The sequence below is a fragment of the Sorex araneus genome, chromosome 1 (assembly GCF_027595985.1).
Source record: "Sorex araneus isolate mSorAra2 chromosome 1, mSorAra2.pri, whole genome shotgun sequence".
Classification (NCBI taxonomy): domain Eukaryota; kingdom Metazoa; phylum Chordata; class Mammalia; order Eulipotyphla; family Soricidae; genus Sorex; species Sorex araneus.
Window position 1 is genome coordinate 303,157,133 of NC_073302.1, and position 20,293 is coordinate 303,177,425.

The 20,293-nt window shown below is 43.9% G+C and overlaps 1 protein-coding gene across 6 annotated transcripts in view; it reads right to left on the minus strand.

The window, feature by feature from the left end:
• TENM3 (teneurin transmembrane protein 3) overlaps positions 1–20,293 on the minus strand; it is a 1,301,134-nt gene that overhangs the window by 195,182 nt on the left and 1,085,659 nt on the right. For all 6 annotated transcript variants that reach the window (XM_055131945.1, XM_055131963.1, XM_055131957.1 and 3 more), the window contains one exon: positions 3,241–3,478. In XM_055131945.1, the coding sequence (XP_054987920.1) occupies positions 3,241–3,478 (238 nt within the window). The remainder of the gene's footprint in view (positions 1–3,240; positions 3,479–20,293) is intronic.

Genomic DNA, 20,293 nt, shown 5'->3' on the forward strand with positions numbered 1-20,293 from the left:
AATATCAATTACTATGCACTGTAAAAAAAATTATCTTTGAATTTTCTTTTGGTTTATGGTCCACACTTAGCAGTGTGTAGGGGCTTTCCCAGGCTCTGTGCTCAGGAGAGAGCCCTGGAAGTGTTTGGGGGACCATGAGGTACTAGAACAGGCAGCCACACGCAAGGCAAACACCTCACCTCCTGTACCATCTCTCCAAACTGTATACTAAAGCATATAATCTCCGGAGTGGCCAGGTGAGGCCCCAGCGGCTCTCCCCCTCACTGCCTGGGTTCGGTGGTCTTGGGCCGCTCACACAGCCGGGACAGCCCATGCCATGGGGCAGACAGAGGAAGAAACGAGGGCCAAGCTGGGTGATTCATCAGTTACCGTTTATTCCATTCTCCCCACGCACCTGTTCCATTCTCTCTGAGGCCCCCATTCTAGTCTCACACTGCCCCTCATTCCCATCTCCTCCTGTTAATCCCGCTCATCTCTCCGCACCCCATCTTGCTGCCCTGCTCTCTCTCTCTCCTCTCCTCTCCTCTAACTCTCTCACCTCTCCAACCCGGGGGTAGGGGCTACACCCAGTAGGTAGCAAAATCAACAAAAGAAAGCCCTTCCTGACTGCCCATCAGGCTTAAGGGCTGAAACACCACTAGGGGTGTTCCTCATCTCCTTAGTCCAATAACTTAATTAACATCTTAATTAACATCTTAATATTAATTATTTTTATATGGACACAGTAAGAGATACATTGAGGCTTATAGGGCAGCTCTCCTGGGAACATCTTGCCACACACTCAGACTACAGTGCTCAGGCCAGATTAATCATTCCTAAACCTAGCAGGGTTTGAATCTAGTTATTACTTTTTGGATCATGACAAAATTTGCCCGTGACCATGCTCTTAACTTATAGTTAAGCCTTATGGCACTTTGGCCAGGCCTATCTCTATGCCAGGGTAGCATATAGCTCACCATTTGCCCTGGGTCCCTCCAGTCCCTTGTTGGGACCCTGCTTTTGGGGGGCTAGAAAGTTAGGGCAATTGAGGCTTAAGTCGAGAGAACAGATACCCAGAAGGTAACTATCATTGAGAGTCCATTAACACCCAAGTTACAAAAGCATATCATTAACTGTCTTCCTGTGTCCATACAAAAAGCACATTGGCACATTGCTCTGAATTTACTATGCAAAGGACTTAAGGAGAAAAGAAAAACAATATTTACAAGTTAGTTACAAATAAACACAGAGGAATTGGAGCACTGTGATGGGAATAACCCAATAAACCTAACCTCCCTGTGGCAAGGCGGAAAGAACAAATCCATGTTATCCTGCACTAAAGATTTTTTTTTTGGCTTTTGGGGTCACACCCAGCAACATTCAGGGGTTACTCCTGGCTCTGCATTCAGTGATTACTCCTGACAGTGCTCGGGGGACCATATGGGATGCCGGAAATCGAACCTGGGTTGGGCTGTGCAAGGCAATTACCCTTCCCACTGTACTATCACTCTGGCCCCTAAAGATTTCTTAATGGAAGTCACATTGGCCCACAGTAGTCTTAAGGTCAGAGGTGTGCGGCCTTATGAATTTTTCACACTTGTGACAATTTCACATGGTCACCAGTCAAAGTCTGCCGTCCATTCTTTACAGTACAACTCACCCCCTGAGTGGGTGCAAGCACATGGGCTCCTGAGGGTGGCGGGGACCACATCCCATTTAAGCCCCTCACAGAAACACCAGAAAGCTAGAGAAGCTTCTGGAAGCAAAGGCAGAAGGAAGCGGAGGCCCTTCACTTAGCAATGGACAAAATGATCTTGTGGAGTTACAGCATCTTGGCAAGCCGTATGATGGTAACCCACGGAGGGAAGTTTCAAGGCTGGCGATTTCAGTGCATTCTAAGGATTTCAAAAGGAATCCCATCTGCAAAGAAATGGAAGAGGGAAGAAATGATGCTGGAACTGCAGATGAGGTGCGACCTTCCGCACAGATAAAAGAAAACCGATGCCTGCTGCAGATGGTCATTTGATGTGTGGCTCAGCTCTCCTCTTTTTTTTTTTTAATTGTTATTTTTGGGCCACACCTGGTGGTGCTCAGGCCTTACTCCTGGCTCTGTGCTCTCCTGGCAAGGCTTGGAGGACCACATATGATGCCAGATTTCAAAGCTGGGTCAGCTGCATGCAAGGCAAATGTTTTCCTGTAGCTTTGCCCCCAAACTTCTCCGCTTGGGAATCTACTATTGCTGCGAGCAGAGAGGACCAAAAGCAGCTGTGAAGACAGGAGGTCCAGACTCAGTTTCCAAAGTTGTTTGCTGCCTCGGTTAGACTCACAGCTCACAGTGCCTGCCCCCTCCTTTGTAAGCAGAGATGACATGTATAATTCTCTCTAACAGGTAAGGAGATGGGAGGAAGGAACAACTTCCCTGAAATTGCTTCTTCTCGTCTTTGGAGCTCTCATGTGCAATATATTAAATAAGTGCAAATGGAATGGTGTGGCGGGGAGTTCACTGGGCCTCCCACGAGAACATCAGTAACCTGGGAACATCTCAGAGACAGACAAAACACAGTGCAGAAGGATGGAGAATTTAAACAGGAGAAGGAAGGGGAGGACTGCCTGATTTTTATATTTTAGGTGTTTAAAAACAGCAACAACAAAACGTCAAACTTATGCCAACCAGTTGCTGACACACAAAGGTTTTTCAGAGGAAATCCAGTCAACCTGCTGCTGATGGTGGTGGTGGTGGAGGCAGGGAAAGGGCAGAAGGAGGAGAAGTGGTACGAGTGGATCATCGGGATGGGGCTATTTCAGAGTAGGTGTAATAAGATTTAAACACACAGGTGCAGAGGGGCCGGATCCACAGCACAACTGGTTGTGCGCACTTGCCTTGGATGCTGTCAACCTGGGTCTGATCCTCCGCATCCCAGATGGTCCCCTAAGCCCTGCTAGGAGTGATCCCTGAGCACAGAGGCAGGAGCAAGCCCAGAGCACTGCTGGGTGTGCTGCCCCAACCCTCAAAAAAGTAGGAAAAAAAAATTAAACACACACACATACACACATACATACACACACACACACACACACACACACACACACACACACACACATGAGAATTCCCAGGATGCCATGCACACTAGGGTTGCTCCGGCCCTTTTGTTCTCTGTCCCCACCGGGCTGTGGACCACAGAGGAGAGGAGTGCACTGGCAGGAGGTCCATCGGGTGCTCCCCAGAGCCAATGACCCAAGCACTGCCGGTGGAGACAGTACCTGCTTTCCAGTGGTACATTACTGCCAAGGACCCAGCTGTCCTGCAGCTGGACGGACTCGGGTGTGGTTTGCAGCTCGGCGGGCAAAGCAGCCGGCGGGGCCGGACTCTGGTTCCTTCTATTGGTCAGGGAGTTCCGGTTGAGGGAGGTGATGGACGGGTGATGCTGGGCGGGGTGCTGCTTCGGGGCAGGTGGGAGAGCCTGGAGCGTGGACTGGCCGTGGTTGTTCGCAGGTTGCTCTGGAAAACAAACGGGAAGGTCTCATTATAGCCCACGTGCATCTGGTCGACACACTGCCCCGCTAAGTGACTTCCGGCAGCGTGGGGGGGGAATCTCGCGGACAAGTTATCCCGAAAAACGGCGTAGACGGCAGTGGGTGCTAACCCATTTGCATATTATTCTATTAGGCGGCTTTTCGGTGACACTCGAAGAGCGAGTTTACCCTTGATACACAAAGTTCTAATTAATATACAACAGATGGCAAAACTGCTTTTGGTTTTAATTTGTTGCGGAATTTTTTTTTTCATCTGGTTTTATTAACACCTACAGAAAACAGCATCTGACAGCCCCCCTAATGTGCCTCTAGATTTCAGCTTTTTTTTTTTTTCAACAAACCAACCCTGAAATTAAATGGGTAATTTCAGCAGAACACAAAGGTTTCTTTTCTTTTCTTTTTTTTTCCCGAAATGCATATAATCCCTATAATTATTTAATGGAGTTTTTTTAAGCTTTATTTAACTGCAATAAATTATTACAAGCTCGTTGCTAAACAGCGGTAGACGACTCCAGTTTAGTGCATTTCAAATAAGGCAGAGCTGCACTCTGCTCTCCTAATAGACGCTAAGTATTCTTTAGCAGAAGGTCACTCTGCGAAGCAGATGTTGTTTCATGGATATTTAACAGACTGAATCACATCTGATTACAACGTCAGAAGCCTCATATACTTAATGACCGTTACATCCATTAGAACACACACAGAACAGATTTTCTAATTTCACAGTGTGCAGGAGAACCACATTTTGGAGTAAGTCATAGGTGACCAAAGAGACTCAGACCAGGGTGTCTGAGGTCCAAATAGTTGCTTCTCATCCAGGATCCTGAAGGAGTCAGTCACGTCAAAAGAGAAACACTACCGGAGCTTGGCAACAACAGAGAAATCTTCCAAAATGAAGATGAGTTAAGTGAAAATGCACATATTAAGGTAACAACACAGCCCTCCTTTTCAAACTCATTACTGAGCTTTTTGGACATGCTAGAATTCACAGACTACATTTTAGCCAAGAGATGGGTGATGCAAAAGGAAAGAGAGAACAAAAGGGAATGCCCTGCCACAGAGGTGGGGTGGGGTGGGGGGGGAAGGAGTGGAGGTGGTGGGAGGGATGCTGGGATCATTGATGGTGGAGAATGGGCACTGGTGGAGGGATGGGTACTAGATCATTGTATAAACGAAACGCAAGCACGAAAGTTTGTAAATATGTAACTGTACCCCACGGTGATTCACTAATAAAAAATTTTTAAAAAAAAGATGGGTGATGCCTTCATTTAGTGCTGAACATATGATCACACACACACACACACACACACACACACACACCGCGTCAATTTGGGACTGAATACAGGCTCAGAGTGCAATGTGACTTAAAAGCAATGAACTAAATCAGTTATTACTACAAATCCACCAATTAAAAGAGTGTAGAAAACACAGGAGCATCTTTCATCTGGAACCAGGAAGTCCGCAGTGATAGAAAAGTCAAATCCTGTATCCCGATCCTGTCACTCTCTGGTGGCATAAAATGAATATATGATAATTCCAGCTTGAATGTGCGTCATCCAACTTCTTTATAGGTAGTACCACGAAAATAATTCCTTCCACTGCAAATGTTAGTTATACAGGGCATGTCTTTCTGATCTCGAATGATGCCTGTGGTTCAAGATTATTGTTTCCTCTTAAAATAATGGACAGAGGAAATACCTAAATAGGTCCTATGGGGCTGCCTCTTCACACACATCTACCTATATTCTCAAAGACCCCCATGCTAGAAGGACAAAATTCCATGGTCCATTGCTTGGTGATCATGAAAAATTCTGAGTCTGTAACTCAATGACATCCATTTCGCCTTGGAGGAAATGGCAGGGTTTTCAAACAGCATAGAGTTATAACTGTATCTGCAAATCAAGAAAAGAGCAGTTCAAAACTTCCCGGAGCATTTGTTATTCAGCTCTCTGGGCCTCAGTGTGCTTTGTCACGCCCAGCATCAACGCCTCAGATGAGAAGCCCTTCAGCTGAGCACTGACTCGGCAGATGCCATTGGTACGGACACAGAGAAACACTTCCAAAGGGCTAGGATAGTGCCTAGAAAGAAGTCGAGGGATGAATTATGAACGGATGGCATTATAACATGCGTGCCTATAGAATAAATGATAAGTTAGATTTAATGGAATGTAGAAGAATGGTCAGTATAGAAGCACCCTGAAAACCAAATTGAATTCTAAACCATCGGACATTAGGATACTCCGTTTTCTCATCTGTACCATGAGAAATTAGATTGCCATGTCTGGTTACTAGTACAATCCTTAGACTGGTCTCGTGCTTCTAATCCTCTCATTCATCTACTCATGTGTAACTCATTTATCTGACAAACAATTATCAACCCTCTGCGTTCCAGGGATGTGCTAACTCAGACAGATGAAAGCACTGTTTCAATGATAAAAAACAATGGATATTAAGATGATCATTGAGCATGGAAATTTTTTGTTTTTGCTTTTGGGGGTCATACCCAGCGATGCACAGGGGTTACTCCTGGCTCTGCACTCAGGAATTACCCCTAGCAGTGCTCAGGGGACCATATGGGATGCTGGGAATCGAATCCAGGTTGGCTGCGTGCAAGGCAAATGCCCTCCCAGCTGTGCTATTGCTCCAGCCCCGAGAATGGAATGGTTTTTAAGGTCTATGTGCATCTTCACCTACTACATAACATACTGAATTTAAGCTGCTTCTTCAACCTCCTTCCAAACAATCAGTGTGTGCGTAGGGGAAAAAAAAAGAATTAGTTGCTGTGCCTTTCTCTAGGTTGTCCCAATCATTGAGCCCTGAGAATTTCTGATTTTTTTTTTTAAACCAAGAACTTCAAAGGTACCAGGCATCACGCAAAGACGCCTGTTTTTTTTTTCCAATGGTCTATCCGATTCAGTTCAGGCTTCTGTCTGCTGGGATCTCTTTTGATTTGACTACACAATCAGGAGGCTTAGCAATAAAACAAACCCAGCTCATCAAAGTGAGATCCGATCTAAATTTATGGAACAGAGTAAGTGCAGAGTGTGAAGGACGTGGGCTGGGCCCCGATATTGAAATTCCACAGCAGTCTACAAAGAGAACTGAGATCTGAGGGTTCAGCTGGGGTTATTACTCGTCCAAGAGATCGGGGCTTAAGGGACAGAAAAAATGTTGAAATACATATTTACCTATATCAACATATTCAAGAAAGTTGCTTAGGCATATTTAGTAGAAACACAGGCAGAGTGAGAGAATAGAATAAATACCAAAGTGGGAAAGACCTAAAAATAGGTCTCATTCCCCTGACCCTGAAAGGGCCACCAATCGTTGGGAAAAATGAGTAAGGAGAGGCTGCTAAAATCTCAGGGCTGGGAGGAACAGAGAAGTTACTGGGGCCCGCTTGAGTAAATCGACGAACAACGGGATGACAGTAACAGTGACAGAGGGAAAGAAGTAAAAGCCAGATACTTGATTTGTGAACAAAACAGCCACTACTATCGAGAAGTTCTAGAAACCTCTAAAGCAGAATACAAATCTGGTCCACAGCGATCAAGTTGTCAACATAAAGGGGAGAAACATGATCGGTTATGATGGGCAGTGCCTTCAAGACCCAAACCCTGCTATGCCAATCTAATCCCAGTACGTGGATACACACGGAAACAGAAACAGCCACAATTACTGCTGGAGCCTTTGCCCTTAGCGCCTGTTGGTGTGGGCTCTACTCAGGCTGAAAGGAAAAGGCTCCAGAGAGTAGCCAGCATTCTTGAAAACAGGCTTCTGAGCAGAAACTTCTGCTCCTGGGAAACTCTACTGGGAAACGCCTAGAGCCGCTGAGACAGAAAACTAAACAGACCTCCAAAGGTGATCTGAGGGCTGTATTGAATGAAGCCCCTTGCCTTGTGTGGAGCCGACCTTGCTTCCATCCCCAGCACTCTGTGGGGTCCCCCAAGCACTGTCCTGTCCAGGATTACTCCTGACCACAGAGCCAGATCAGCCTCTGAGCACCACAGGGTGTGGTCCCAAGGCCCCAAATAAAGGTGAAAGTTGTAGTTTAAAGAGAGAGCCACTCAAGCTCAGATAGAGAAGGGAACACCAAGTAAAGGGTGTCGGGAAGACCCACTCGGGATGGGAGATGCGAGCCAAAAGTAGACTACAGACCAAACACGATGGCCACTCAATACCTCTATCACAAACCACAACACCCAAAGGGAGAGAGAGAACAAAAGGGAACGTCCTACCATAGAGGCGGGGTGGGGCAGGGGGGATGGGGTGGGGGTGGTGGGAGGGATCCTGGGATCAGTGGTGGTGGAGAATGGGCACTGGTGGAGGGATGGGTACTTGATCACTGTGTGACTGAAACGCAAACATGAAAATTCGTAAGTATGTAACTGTACCTCACGGTGATTCAGTAATAAAAAAAAAACGAAAGAGAGAGCCACTGCCAATATTTTTGCAAGCCTTCCCCTTGTGAATATTACTGATGTGTCTTTGTGGTGGTAGAGCTTGCCACTTGCCCCGCTGTGGCTCCCTACCTTTCCATGGATGCCGAGTACCCTCCATCTCGGAGAGACACGTTCCCTCCATCTTCCCAAGTCTGAAGCCCCTGAATTCCCAGGTTTAGGACAAATGGCATCCTTCTGTTCTTCTCAGGGAGTCTGTGTCAATTTCAACCACACCCTTTCCCCGGCTCATTTCTCCCTATTAGAATGACTTGATAGATTTCTTGTTCAGTGCTATATGGACAGGATTTACCTCTCACTTCCCAGGACCACACAGGCTAGATCCTGCAGAAGTATGTTTTGAATAAGTGAGTCCATACTGATTTTGATGGAAACCTGCACCCCTGTCCTATTTCTGTAACTAAAGTCTGAGCTCCTAAAAGGCAGATCTGCGACTTACACTTCTTTGGATTTTTCAGCTCTCTCGTTAAGCCTCCTAAAAACTTGCCAATTGATGATTGCGACTTTTGTGGTAACAGCATTTGGGGTGGCGGGGGCTAAATGATATTACTGAGTGAGGTGCTTACCCTGAATGCAGTTCAACATCCAGCACTGCATAAGGTCCCCGGAGCCCTGCCAGGGGAGACCCCTGAGTACAGAGCTAGGATTAAGCCAGATGTGGCCCCCAAAACAAAAAGTAAAATGAAATAAAATAAAATCACTTTGGTCTGGCGTGGACTCCAAGTTTACAAATAATAGAGAGATTACATGACATATGAAAATATCTCATATTATATAAAACACAACTAAAAGATAGCGATATACAAAACATACCATTCCTCAAGACAGTATCTTTACTTTGTACTTTAAAGGTTTATGATTAGAAAGGTTTCAGAACATTTTAGAGAAGGTCCAGCCATCTTTCAATATCCTTTCCTACCTTTCTGAAAAATTAAACTCCTGGCATTCTATTTATGAGAAATGACATATTAGACTCAACTAGTGTCTTTCTTCAAGCTCCTTCTGCTCTTCTTTTCTCGAGTTCTCACTGCTCATATAACTTGCACCAAAGCTTGAACGTCGCTTGATTTTGATAAATTGAACAAAATTTCTAGAGCTATTTTTAAAAACTTGCATCACATTAATTATAAATACTAGCCAGAAAAGACTTGGGTTACTTTGTTCAGCTCTTTGCTACGAAGGAATTTAACTCTTCAAAGGGGCCTTTAAAACTGTCACATAAAACCTATTTAACACTTACCTTGTTGGGGTAAGGGCCTGGACCGTGGCTTACACTGGAAGCTACTGGAGAATGGGACCAGGCCCAGGTTAAGCACCGTATAAAACCCCAGTTCTCGGCAAATATATATGACACATCCAACTCGGCAGACACTTCAGACAAGTTTTTCTTTTCCTTTTGGTTTTTGGTGGTACTCAGGGCTCACTCTTGAGCTGGGCTCAGGGGACCAGATAGGGTGCTGGGGAAAGAACTCAGGATTGGCCACATGCAAGGTCGGGCCCCACACTATCACCCCGGAACCCAGACAACTTTGTCTTGAGGTAACTGGACTCTGTTAGGAATCTGAGGTGGAAGGTTCGTTAGAGATCTCAGTAGCTTTCTTTTCCTTGGGACAAAACTCTTTTGAGCTCTACTGAGGTATATATTTTTTTAATTTTATGCAAAGCTAAGGAAGTATCTGAAAGATGTAGCATCTGGCACACAGTTGGGTGCTCATGTAACTTATTAATAGTAGGAGATAAGATTCGAAGGGTGGGTGAGGTGCAAGGTGGACTACATGAGGCAAAACAACATACCCAAAGAATTTCATCAGCACTTGAGTCTGCGACATCCTCCACATTATCACGGGGAGGAAGAAGAACACTCAAAAGACATGGTAAGAGGAAAAGATCGTCCTTTACCATGTAAGAAAACTAACATCAGGGGTCACTGGACTTAAAAAAAAGCACACACACAAAATCCCCCCCCCAATAAAACAAACAAACAAACAAACAAACAAAAAGAAAACAATCCAAATTTGGGGATGGTTCCCAACGCAGAGAAAACTGGACAGAGTGAAACCCAGCTGTTCCCTCCCAAGGATAACCACGCAACCACTCGAGGTAACAATGGCGATGATGCTAATCAAAGGACACATCCGGGCACACCTGGAGTTAGCTCCCAGGAAAGGGCATCGCTCCCAGACACAATCTGCCACCCAGTCCCCCTCCCTGCTCTATAGCCTGGGGCCACAGTCTCCAGGGAACAGAAGGAACTGGACTTTGAAACAAGAGAGAGCAGAAAGCAAGAAAACAGCACTGCCTGGGCCTGGCTCAGTGCTGTCTGGGGCTATGTATCTGCTTCTGTGCCTTTTCGGGGATGGGGATGGGGTGCGCCAAGGTGGGCGCGGATGGGGGAGGGAGGAGACGGAAGGAGCCAGCCATCACTCAGCTGCCTGGCTGCACCCCCACCTCCCCCAAGTTTCTCCTACTCTCCCTTCCAGAATCTCTGTCGTGGGCTGCCTGCCAAGGTCTCAGGGGAAGCAACACTCTAATTTGGAAAGGGGAAGGGAATACAAGGGCTGTGGCTGTGCTGCTTTAAAATAACTCGGTTTGAATCAAGTCAAGCCAAGAAAAGACGAGTGGGCGTTCGGGGAGGGGTTTAGAGAGGGAAGGTGAGGAAGTGGTACACTAACAGCCTCCAGACGCTCTTCTCTTCCTGAGCTTGGCTGGCTCCCGGATAAGGAAGACAAAGTAGAGAAAAGAACTGTCGCTGGCTCTGGCCGGCTTATCAATGCTCCAGAGCACTGGCAAGTGCTCCAGAGCACACACTAAGTTTCACGAACCTCAGACCCAGACGTTTAGAAGTCAAGTTCATGGGTGAGAGGAAAGAGCACTTATGGCTGGTGCATCTGTGTCTGGGGGATACAGAGATCCTGTTCGAGGGGGCAAGGGGTTCAGTTCAGTAGGAGGATATACCCCAAAGCAACGTCACTCCCAAACTCTCTTCCCTTACCCTCCCAGCTCTAGCTTCACCTTCTACCTGCCTCCAAGAAAACTAAGGTTTTCGACTTAAAAATAAATCAAGTAGTGCCATTTTTTTTAAAGGGCAAATCCAAGCTAAGGAAACCATTTGGACTATAACACAATCTCAGAAATAAACAAAATAACTAGATATTTAAGGCATTTCCTCTTTTTCCCCCCCAGATTGCCTTCCAATCCTGCATTAATCACATTTAACATGGGACAATAGAAGATGCTAATGAAAGATGTGACCTCACTCTGAAAATCACTTTTCCTAGCTCTCTGTTTTGCTACATTATGCAGATTCTCACCTGAGCATTTAAGAGAATTTTCACCGAGATGCATTTTTATCCCGAAACAGGTCATTGTCACTGTCATCCCGTTACTCATCAATTTGCTCGAGCGGGCACCAGTAACATCTCCATTGTGAGATTTGTTGTTACTGATTTTGGCATATCGAATACGCCACGGGGAGCTTGCCAGGCTCTGCTGTGCGGGCGGGATACTCTCAGTAGCTTGCCGTGCTCTCGAGAGGGGCGGAGGAATCGAACCCGGGTCGGCCTCATGCAAGGCAAGCAAGCGCCTTACCCGCTGTGCTATTGCTCCAGACCTGAAACAGGTCACTCGAGAACAATCCAGAAAGCCTCTTTCCATTCTTGTAAGTTTTATTATGAGACTATTTTAGTGACCAAGACTGAAGCCTATAGTGGAACCAGGGTTAAATAACATACATCTTCCCTTCTGTGTTTCCTGTTTGTTTTGTTGGTATACCCAGTGATGCTTAGGGGTTACTCCTGGCTGTGCTCAGGAGACCATATGGAATGCCAGGTATTGAAAATACATTGGTTGTGTTCAAGGCAAGTGCCCTCCCATTGTTCTATCTCTCTGTCCCTGCCAGCTTCTACTCTAAATGCCCCAACCTGGTGAGTGCACTGACATGAGTCTAAGCTAAATTTTGGATTAACTTTTTTTTTTTTGGCTCTTTTGGGTCACACCCAGTGATGGTCAGGGGTTACTCCTAGCTCTGCACTCAGGAATCACTCCTGGTATTGCTCAGGGAACCATATGGGATGCCGGGGATTGAATCCAGGTCCACTGTGTGCAAAACAAATGCCCTCCCTGCTGTACTATTGCTCTGGCCCTGTGATTAACCTTTTTAAAAAAATTATTTTATTTTAAAATTTTTAATTGAATTACCATGAGATAGAGTTATAAAGCTTTCATGATTGTTGGTCATGCAATGATCGAATACCCACCCTCCATCAGTGTAGCTTTCCCACTACCAGTGTCCCCAGTATCCCTCCTGCCACCCTAACTCCACCTCAACCCCTGCCTCTATGGCAGACAATTTCCCCCATACTCTCTACTTTGGGGCACTGTGGCTTGCAATACAGATACTGAGAGACTATCATGTTTGGTCCTTTGTCTACTTTCAGCACACATTTCCCATCCCAAGCAATCCCTTCAACCATCATTGGCTTAGTGGTTTGGATTAATCTTTAGCTTAAGTTTTGGCCTCCACTACCAAGTCTCTCAGGACTGTTTGGGCCAGTGCTTTCCACTGACATTAAAATTTTTGTTTTTAATTGAGGCAGTGATGGTTCATAACACTGAATCAATCTTAGATGGACAGTTTTACATGCCGCTGACTTTCTGATGTAAATTAAGATAAGGCCTCATACATCTGGCTTCATTTCAGGCCGCATTAGGAAAGACAGATTATAAATTTGAATTTTTTTAATGATGCTACAAGTGGTAAATAATACCTGAGAGTGGTTTCTTTGTCCAGAAACTCAAATATGTGACACTCAGTTATGATCAACTTCACATGAAGAAGAACAAATTAAGCAGTGCCATTTTTTCAAAATAAAAAAGGGCAAATCCAAGCTAAGGAAACCATTTCAGGTATACCACAATCTCAGTACTGAACAACATAACTAGATATTCCTTTCTTTTCTCCCTGTATTAACTATGTTAAACATGGTATAATAAAAGACGCTAATGAAAGATGTGACCTCACTCAGAAAATCACTTTTACTAGCTCTCCTGTTTTGCTACATTATGCGGATTCTCACCTGATCATTTAAATGTCCCTGCAGGCTACTGGTAAAAATTTGGCACTGAGGAAAATTTTTACAAAAAACTCTCTGTGATACCAGTTACCTTACATGCAAATCAACTGAAAATTGAAAAAGGTGCTTTGAAAAGTATAAAAATTTGGCAAATGAAAGATATTGTTCTTATCACCATCATCAATTGACTATGAGGCTATTTACATACAAAGAGTTGAGATTTAAGAAGAAACTTAGCGCTAGATAAAGTAGAATAAAATAAAGACTGATTAGAATGTCTTACTATTTAAGATGAGCTGATTTACTCTCCTTAATAAATCAGTGAGAATGGTTGAGTTTCTTTACCCTTATTTGAAATGAGGACTTGCAGAAATTATCAAGAGCATAAGTCTTCAGATCTTTGTTTTTTCTTTGAGAGATTATTTTGCATTTTAAGCAATTTTGCAACCTGGATTACCTGCCAACACCCTTACTATACAATAAGCAGAGTTGCTGGTAAGACCTAGTACAGATCTTTTGGATGAATTCATCTAGCTCTGTTGAGTGTCTAATATTTGCCAGGCTCTCTTCCAGGTTCTGAAGACACAGCAGTGGAATCAAAGAGCCAACACATTCAGGCCACCACCGAGCTTATGTTTTAAGTCAACATAATTGAATTAGAGAGAAAGGATGAGCACCAAATGGAGGGGAGAAAAATAGTGGGAGCATGTGTGCACATGGTAGATCCCTAGAGATCTGTCAGTCCCGGAAATCTTCTTTGCATACAAGGAAGTGACAGGAAGAAACACCTCTGTTATTACCACGCACTCTACTCTTAGTCCAAGAACAGATTTGGGGGGAAAAAAAATCTCACTTCAGCAGGAGCCCTAAGGAATCTTGCTGTGTGGTCTTATGCTCTGAGGAGGGAACAAAAAAGCAACTCTGAAATGTTTAACCACTGGCTTGGACTTCCTTGCAGTGGGAATATGAGGCTGGAATTCATATTGGCAATAGAGTTCTGGAACCCCAAGCCAAAACATTCTACTGAGAGTTGTCCTGGTGGGCAGGAGGGTAGCTCAAAAGGTGAAGGCACGTGCTTGGCATGTACAAGGTGCCAAGTTCTATCCCCAGCACCTCTAGGTCCACATCTGTGATCGAAGCACCCAACTTTATAGCCTGCATAGAAAGACTGGGTATCACTGGGAATGACCCCTGGGTCACCTAGGGGGGATCGGGTATTCACCTCACCCCCTCAAATAATCGGAGTAAAGTCTTGGGCCAGAAGGGCTCCCTGAGATATCCAGAAGAAGGAAATGCTGAATTTCCTTTGTGCTAATTCCAAGTCACAGAAGAGTTTCCTGGATCAAACTCTGGTTTCAAGGGACTCATGGAACAGAATCACAAAATGTAACAGAAAACAATCTGCCTTGATCCAAAATCTACAGAACAAACCATCAGCTGGAATTTATTCACAATTCCCCTCCAAATTTTAGATGACATAACCATTAGATTAGATCGTTTAGAATAGTAAGGGTTTTGAAGATTTTTTTTTTTGCTTTTTGGGTCTCACTTGGCGATACACAGGGGTTACTCCTGGCTCTGCACTCAGGAGTTACTTCTGGTGGTGCTCAGGGGACCATACGGGATGCTGGGGATTGAACCTGGGTCGGCCGCGTGCAAGGCAAACATCCTACCTGCTGTGCTATCGCTCCAGCCCTGCTTTGAAAAGATTTTTTTAAAAACCCATTAAAATGTTATGAAAAAGAAAAGGGACAGTTTTTTTAAAAAAACAAGTAGAACTGTATAACTAAGAAAAAAATGTATATGCACTGAAACCATAAGAGTCCATACTATTATAAGCATGTGACTCAAAGTATAATAAGCAATTAAAAAATAAAACAACAGTTTTGCTTAGGAAGAGGGTGGGAAGGTGGGAAGTTATGATGTTGGTGGGTTTGGAATTGAAACACTGAATACCTAAAACTGTTATAAAAAGTGGTATAAATCACGGTGCCTAAATAAAGGGGGGGAAATCAGCAAAAAAAAAAATCAGAAATGTACTGGGTGGCTTATATGGCATATTAGATACCACTTGCCAAGATTCTGGAATGGGGAGAGCAGATCTGGGGAGGTGACACTGATGGCCTCTGAGAGACAGGTGAAGAATCTTAAATACAAAGAGGAATTCAAAGGCAAAGACAACAGAATATGAAAGTTGAATAGGCATGCGCTAAAAGATCCAGAGGGCAAGGAAGAATTTTCTCTAGAGAGAACTAAACTTTTTCCAAAGTTGCTAACAACACGCCGTGGCCAAGAACATATGCAGACTTGTCACTTTCTCATCTCACCTCTTTCCTATCTTCCTCCTATGCCTGGTTAAGAGCCTTTTTTTGGGGTGGGGTGGGGTGGGAGGTTATGTCTTATTTTAAATGTAACTAACTTCTCTGGATGGCAATACCTTCTCTTTGAAGACATTGTGACTTTTATGGATTCTGTTCCTAAGTGTGCCTCTGGGGCTGGGGCACCAGCTCACGGCAGAACACAGGCTGAGCATGTGCCAGGTCCTGAGTATTTGTTTGAGTATTTGCTCCACAGCATCCCTGAACCCCCAAGAACCACCAGTAGAACTGCATAACTAAGAAAAAAAATGCATATCCATTGAAACCATAAGAGCCCATACTATTATAAGCATATGATCCAAACTATAATAAGCAATTAAAAAATAAAACATCTGCACTCATTTGTGGAATATAAAATAACAGAATATGAGACTGACATCCCAGGGTAGTAGACACAAGGGCCAGGAATACTGCTCCATAGTTAGATACCTGTCTCATGAGCTGGGGGAGAAGGCAGCAGGAATAGAGAAGGGATCACTAAGACAATGATGGGTGGAGGAATCTTTTGGGATGGGAGATGTGTTCTGAAAGTAGATAAAGGACCAAACGTGGTAACTGCTCAGTGTCTGTATTGCAAACCATAATGCCCCAAAGTAGAGAGAAAGTATGGGGGAAATTGTCTGCCATGTATGGGGGAAATTGTCTGCCATGGAGGAGGGGAAGGGATGGAAAGGGGGGTTATACTGGGACATTGGTGGTGGAGAATGTATGCTGGTGGAGGGGTGGGTGTTCGATCATTGTATGACTAACACTCAAACATGAAAGCTTGTAACTGTATCTCATGCTGGTGATTCAATAGAACAAACAAACAAATAAAACATAACAGTTTGCATAAGAAGAGGGTGGCACAAGGGGACCCCAAGCACCGCCTGGAGGATCAGCGTTCTCACAGGGTCCAAACACTGGAATGAAACACCAGAAAGGGAGTTAAGAACCAGCCAATGGTAATAGAGAGTCACACTACAAACTGAGTCTCCCCAGGGAAGAAATGGAGTTTGGGGGGGAGGGCCCTCTTGAGATACTGATGGCAGGGCACTGCCACTAGTGGTGGCCAAGATGTTGGGACACTGAATACCTGAAAAATCTGTGATTAACAGTATTGTATATGACAGTGCCTAAAAAACACTGGAGGGAAAAATGTGGGGGTGGGGGGAAGTGTTGCTACGCTTGGCTGTGCTCAGGGCTTCCTCCTGGCCACACACTCAGGGATCACTCCTGGGAGAGCTTGGGAGATCAGATGGGGTTCAAATCAATTTCATATTCCAAATCAATTTCATATTGCAAACTCCTGTTTCCTGAGCTATGGAATGAGGGCAAACGTAGCAACCTAGGACCAAACCCAGGTCAGCTGTGTGCCAGGCAAACGTCCTCCTCACTGGACTATTGCTCAGCTCAATATTTTTAAAGTCTGTAGTATTACCTTGTTATACACATCAAACTGCTAGAGGATATATAGTAAGAAACAAATACTTCAAATGTAACTATTATGAGAAGTCTACACATTATAGCATAAACACCCTACCAAGTTATCTCAAGCTATGTACCTTAAAAATAACATTTCAATTTCTAAAGCAAGCTACTCCAAGTTACCTTTTGCCCTGGAGTAAATTTATATTTGATATGGAATTATTTTTTCTCTATGCACCTAAATTTACTCCAGATCTGAATATTAAAATTGATCAGGATGAGAGCCATATAAAAAGCCAAAATACTGCTTTCAGAGTTAAAAAATAAACCCAAACTGGTTTTTTTTTAAAAGGTTGTTATGATTTATATATATATTTTATATAAAAGTATATTAACTTTTTGTGACCTCACTGTGATTTACAAAGTTATTCATAGTTGAGTCTGGGGCATACAATATCCCAACAATCATTCTTTTTTTTTTTTTTTTTTTGCTTTTTGGGTCACACCTGGCGATGCACAGGGGTTACTCCTGGCTCTGCACTCAGGAATCACTCCTGGCGGTGCTCAGGGGACCATATGGGATGCTGGGGATCGAACCCGGGTCAGCCGCGTGCAAGGCAAACGCCCTACCCGCTGTGCTATCACTCCAGCCCCCCAACATCATTCTACTGTTAGTGTTCACTTCCCCCTTCAACCTGCCTTCTTGACACGCACATTTTTCCTGGGGCTTGGGTCATGGCTTATAGGCAGAGCATCTAAATGTGTGAGATCAAGGGCTTAATTCCTGGCACTGCAAGGTCCCAGAGCACTGCCAGGAAGAGTCTCTGGAGCACTGCTGGGTGTGGCACCCTTCCGGTTAGGGCTTCAACATTCGAGTTTAGGGACGGACAGGTGACTCAGATAACAGGGGCTGGAGAGATCGTACAGCCAGTCAAATGCTTGCCTTCTGAGAGGTGGATCGAACCAGGTTTGATCTCTGGAACCTTCTAGAATCCCTGAGCCCTCCAGGAATGAGCCCAGAGCTCAGAGCCAGGAGGAAGCCCCGAGCACTGGCAGGTGTGGTTCCTGGAAGGAAGCTAAAAACCAACAAATGAAAGATTCCATTTATATCCCTGGATTCCTGCTCCCCCTCTTGCAGCGTCACTTTGAGCAAATCAATTTAATATTCCAAATCAATTTCATATTGCAAATCCTCTTGTTTCCCGAGCTATGGAACGAGGGCAATAATCACACCCAACGGAGCGCCATCGGATCAAGAGAGACAGTGGAGGTTGAAGTATTTTTTTTTTAAACTCTGAAATGTCATTTAAAAGTAGGTCCCCGTTTTCCACACTTTTCAGATTCATTCCAACAAAGCAAGGACAAAAAAATTCTAAGTGTTTCTTTTATTTTTTTAAGCCTAAAAAAGATGCTTATGAGTGTAGGCCTGGAAGATAATTCCCCTCCCCACGGAGGTCCTTAAAATCATTCTATTTTCACCTCTAAGATTATAAAGGCAAATCCACATCGAGTCATTTTTTCAAAAGTATCTCAGTATCACTTAATTCCTGTTTACTTAAGATGATGTATCACTTGCTTAAGAGGTGGAAAGAATAAGAGATTATTACAGAAATAATTCCCCGCACACACAGCGTAGCCGGCTCAACTCTGCTTCAATCTGGTATCCCAATGCTCATACTTTGCAGTCCTAAATGTGAATTCTTTGCATTGAAAGCAACCCACTAGAAAATGACGCTCCCACAGAAACGTGAAAATGTAAAGATGAATGAAACAACTTTATGTTTTATGGCATTTACTTTGAAAATCTGATTAAGATAGATGTCTTGAGCTCATAATTCTTCAATGTCACGTTGTCATACTTCCCATCAGCAAGATGTTTTAAAGGCTTTCGATTAATATTGCATGCCAGAACTGAAATTACATCCTTTGTCGTTTAGTTCCTAATGGTGCAAGTGATATCTATCAAGTAGTGTTTTATGAAGCATGTGTGATTTTTATTGCAGGCTGTTTTCACAAATCTTTTCTTCAGGTTGCAGAAGGATTGCTTAGGGTTTACAATAAATAGACCCTTCTTAAAACCAGGATGATTCTTAGAACGGAAATGAAGCTTGTGTGAGTGGAATCGACTTACTAATAGAAAATATTCTACTTTAATCTGTTGTATCTTCACTTGCTCATTTTCACAGTCTCTCTCTTTCATTTTGTCGCACTTGAGGGATACTCCTGGCTTGTTGCTTGAGGAGGTTATTGCCTGGGACAGGAGCTACTCCCAGTGGGGTTCGTGGTGTTTCGTATTGTCAGGGCTTGAGCCTGAGCCTCCCATATGCAAAGCATGTATTGGACACACCTTTGACCTCTCTTCCTGAGCCCATTTGCACTGTCCTGAATATATCTGCTTTATTCAAATATCTCAGGAAATCACCTAATATATACAAAATATGTGTCGGATGCATGCTGGCTGATAGAGACTTCATTTACCTGCATATTACCTGCCTGGTGATAGAAATACAATACGTAAATACAACAGACACTAACTACTGAATGTTGCCTGGCTTTGCAATGCAAAGCAATGCATTTTATCTTTAAAATACACTCATTTATTTTGAAGAGGAATCAAATATTGACATTCATTTCCAACTTTCTGGAACGCACACAGATCAAAGACACGTCATTTTCACTGATGAAAGACCCAGAGTCCGGTATTTCTTACTTATGTATAAATTAGGAGAACACAAGTACAGAAGAAGGTAGTTTTTATATTTGATATTTTTCTTCTTTGAACATATGCCAACATATCCAGGTTTTGGCTCTATCACTACTGCATGATACATTGCTGTCTTGGTTCTCTTGATCTTAAACTTAGGAGACTATATTATGACTTGGGGTCTTGTTTCCAGTTGAAACACAACTTCGTTTAATTCCTGAGTGTTGCGAATATATGTGTTTGTCTGTGTGTGTACCCACTCACTAACAGCGTTGGCTACTAATTGTTAGCCTCAAAGGTTATTATGCGCTATCATTTTATAAGATATAAAACAACTCAAGATAACGTGACTGATCAAAGTCAGCACACAGGGCAACAGCATGGAGTTTATTCTCCTAACAGCTCAATCCTCTGGTCACTGCAAGGAGAAAACTGGCTCTGTCTCCCTACACTGTGGTCTTTTGGGATCTCTGTCTTTCAGGGGAGAACAGAAATATTAACATCCAGACTGACATTCTTAGCTGGTGTTGCTATGTCCACTTGTCTGGTTCGAATAACTGCACATTTAAAACTGGAGACAAAATTTACCTGGCTCTAGACATTAGGGGATTAAAATCTGAAAGGAGATGTGCATGAAGAGGGGTCTGCAAATTCTAATTCCTCCCAGCCGATGACTCATTAATTGCAGAAGGAAGAGTTTGCTTCCCCCTCAGTGGTGACTTGAATTTTTTTTTTTTCTGTTCTGTGTGGTTCACTGAA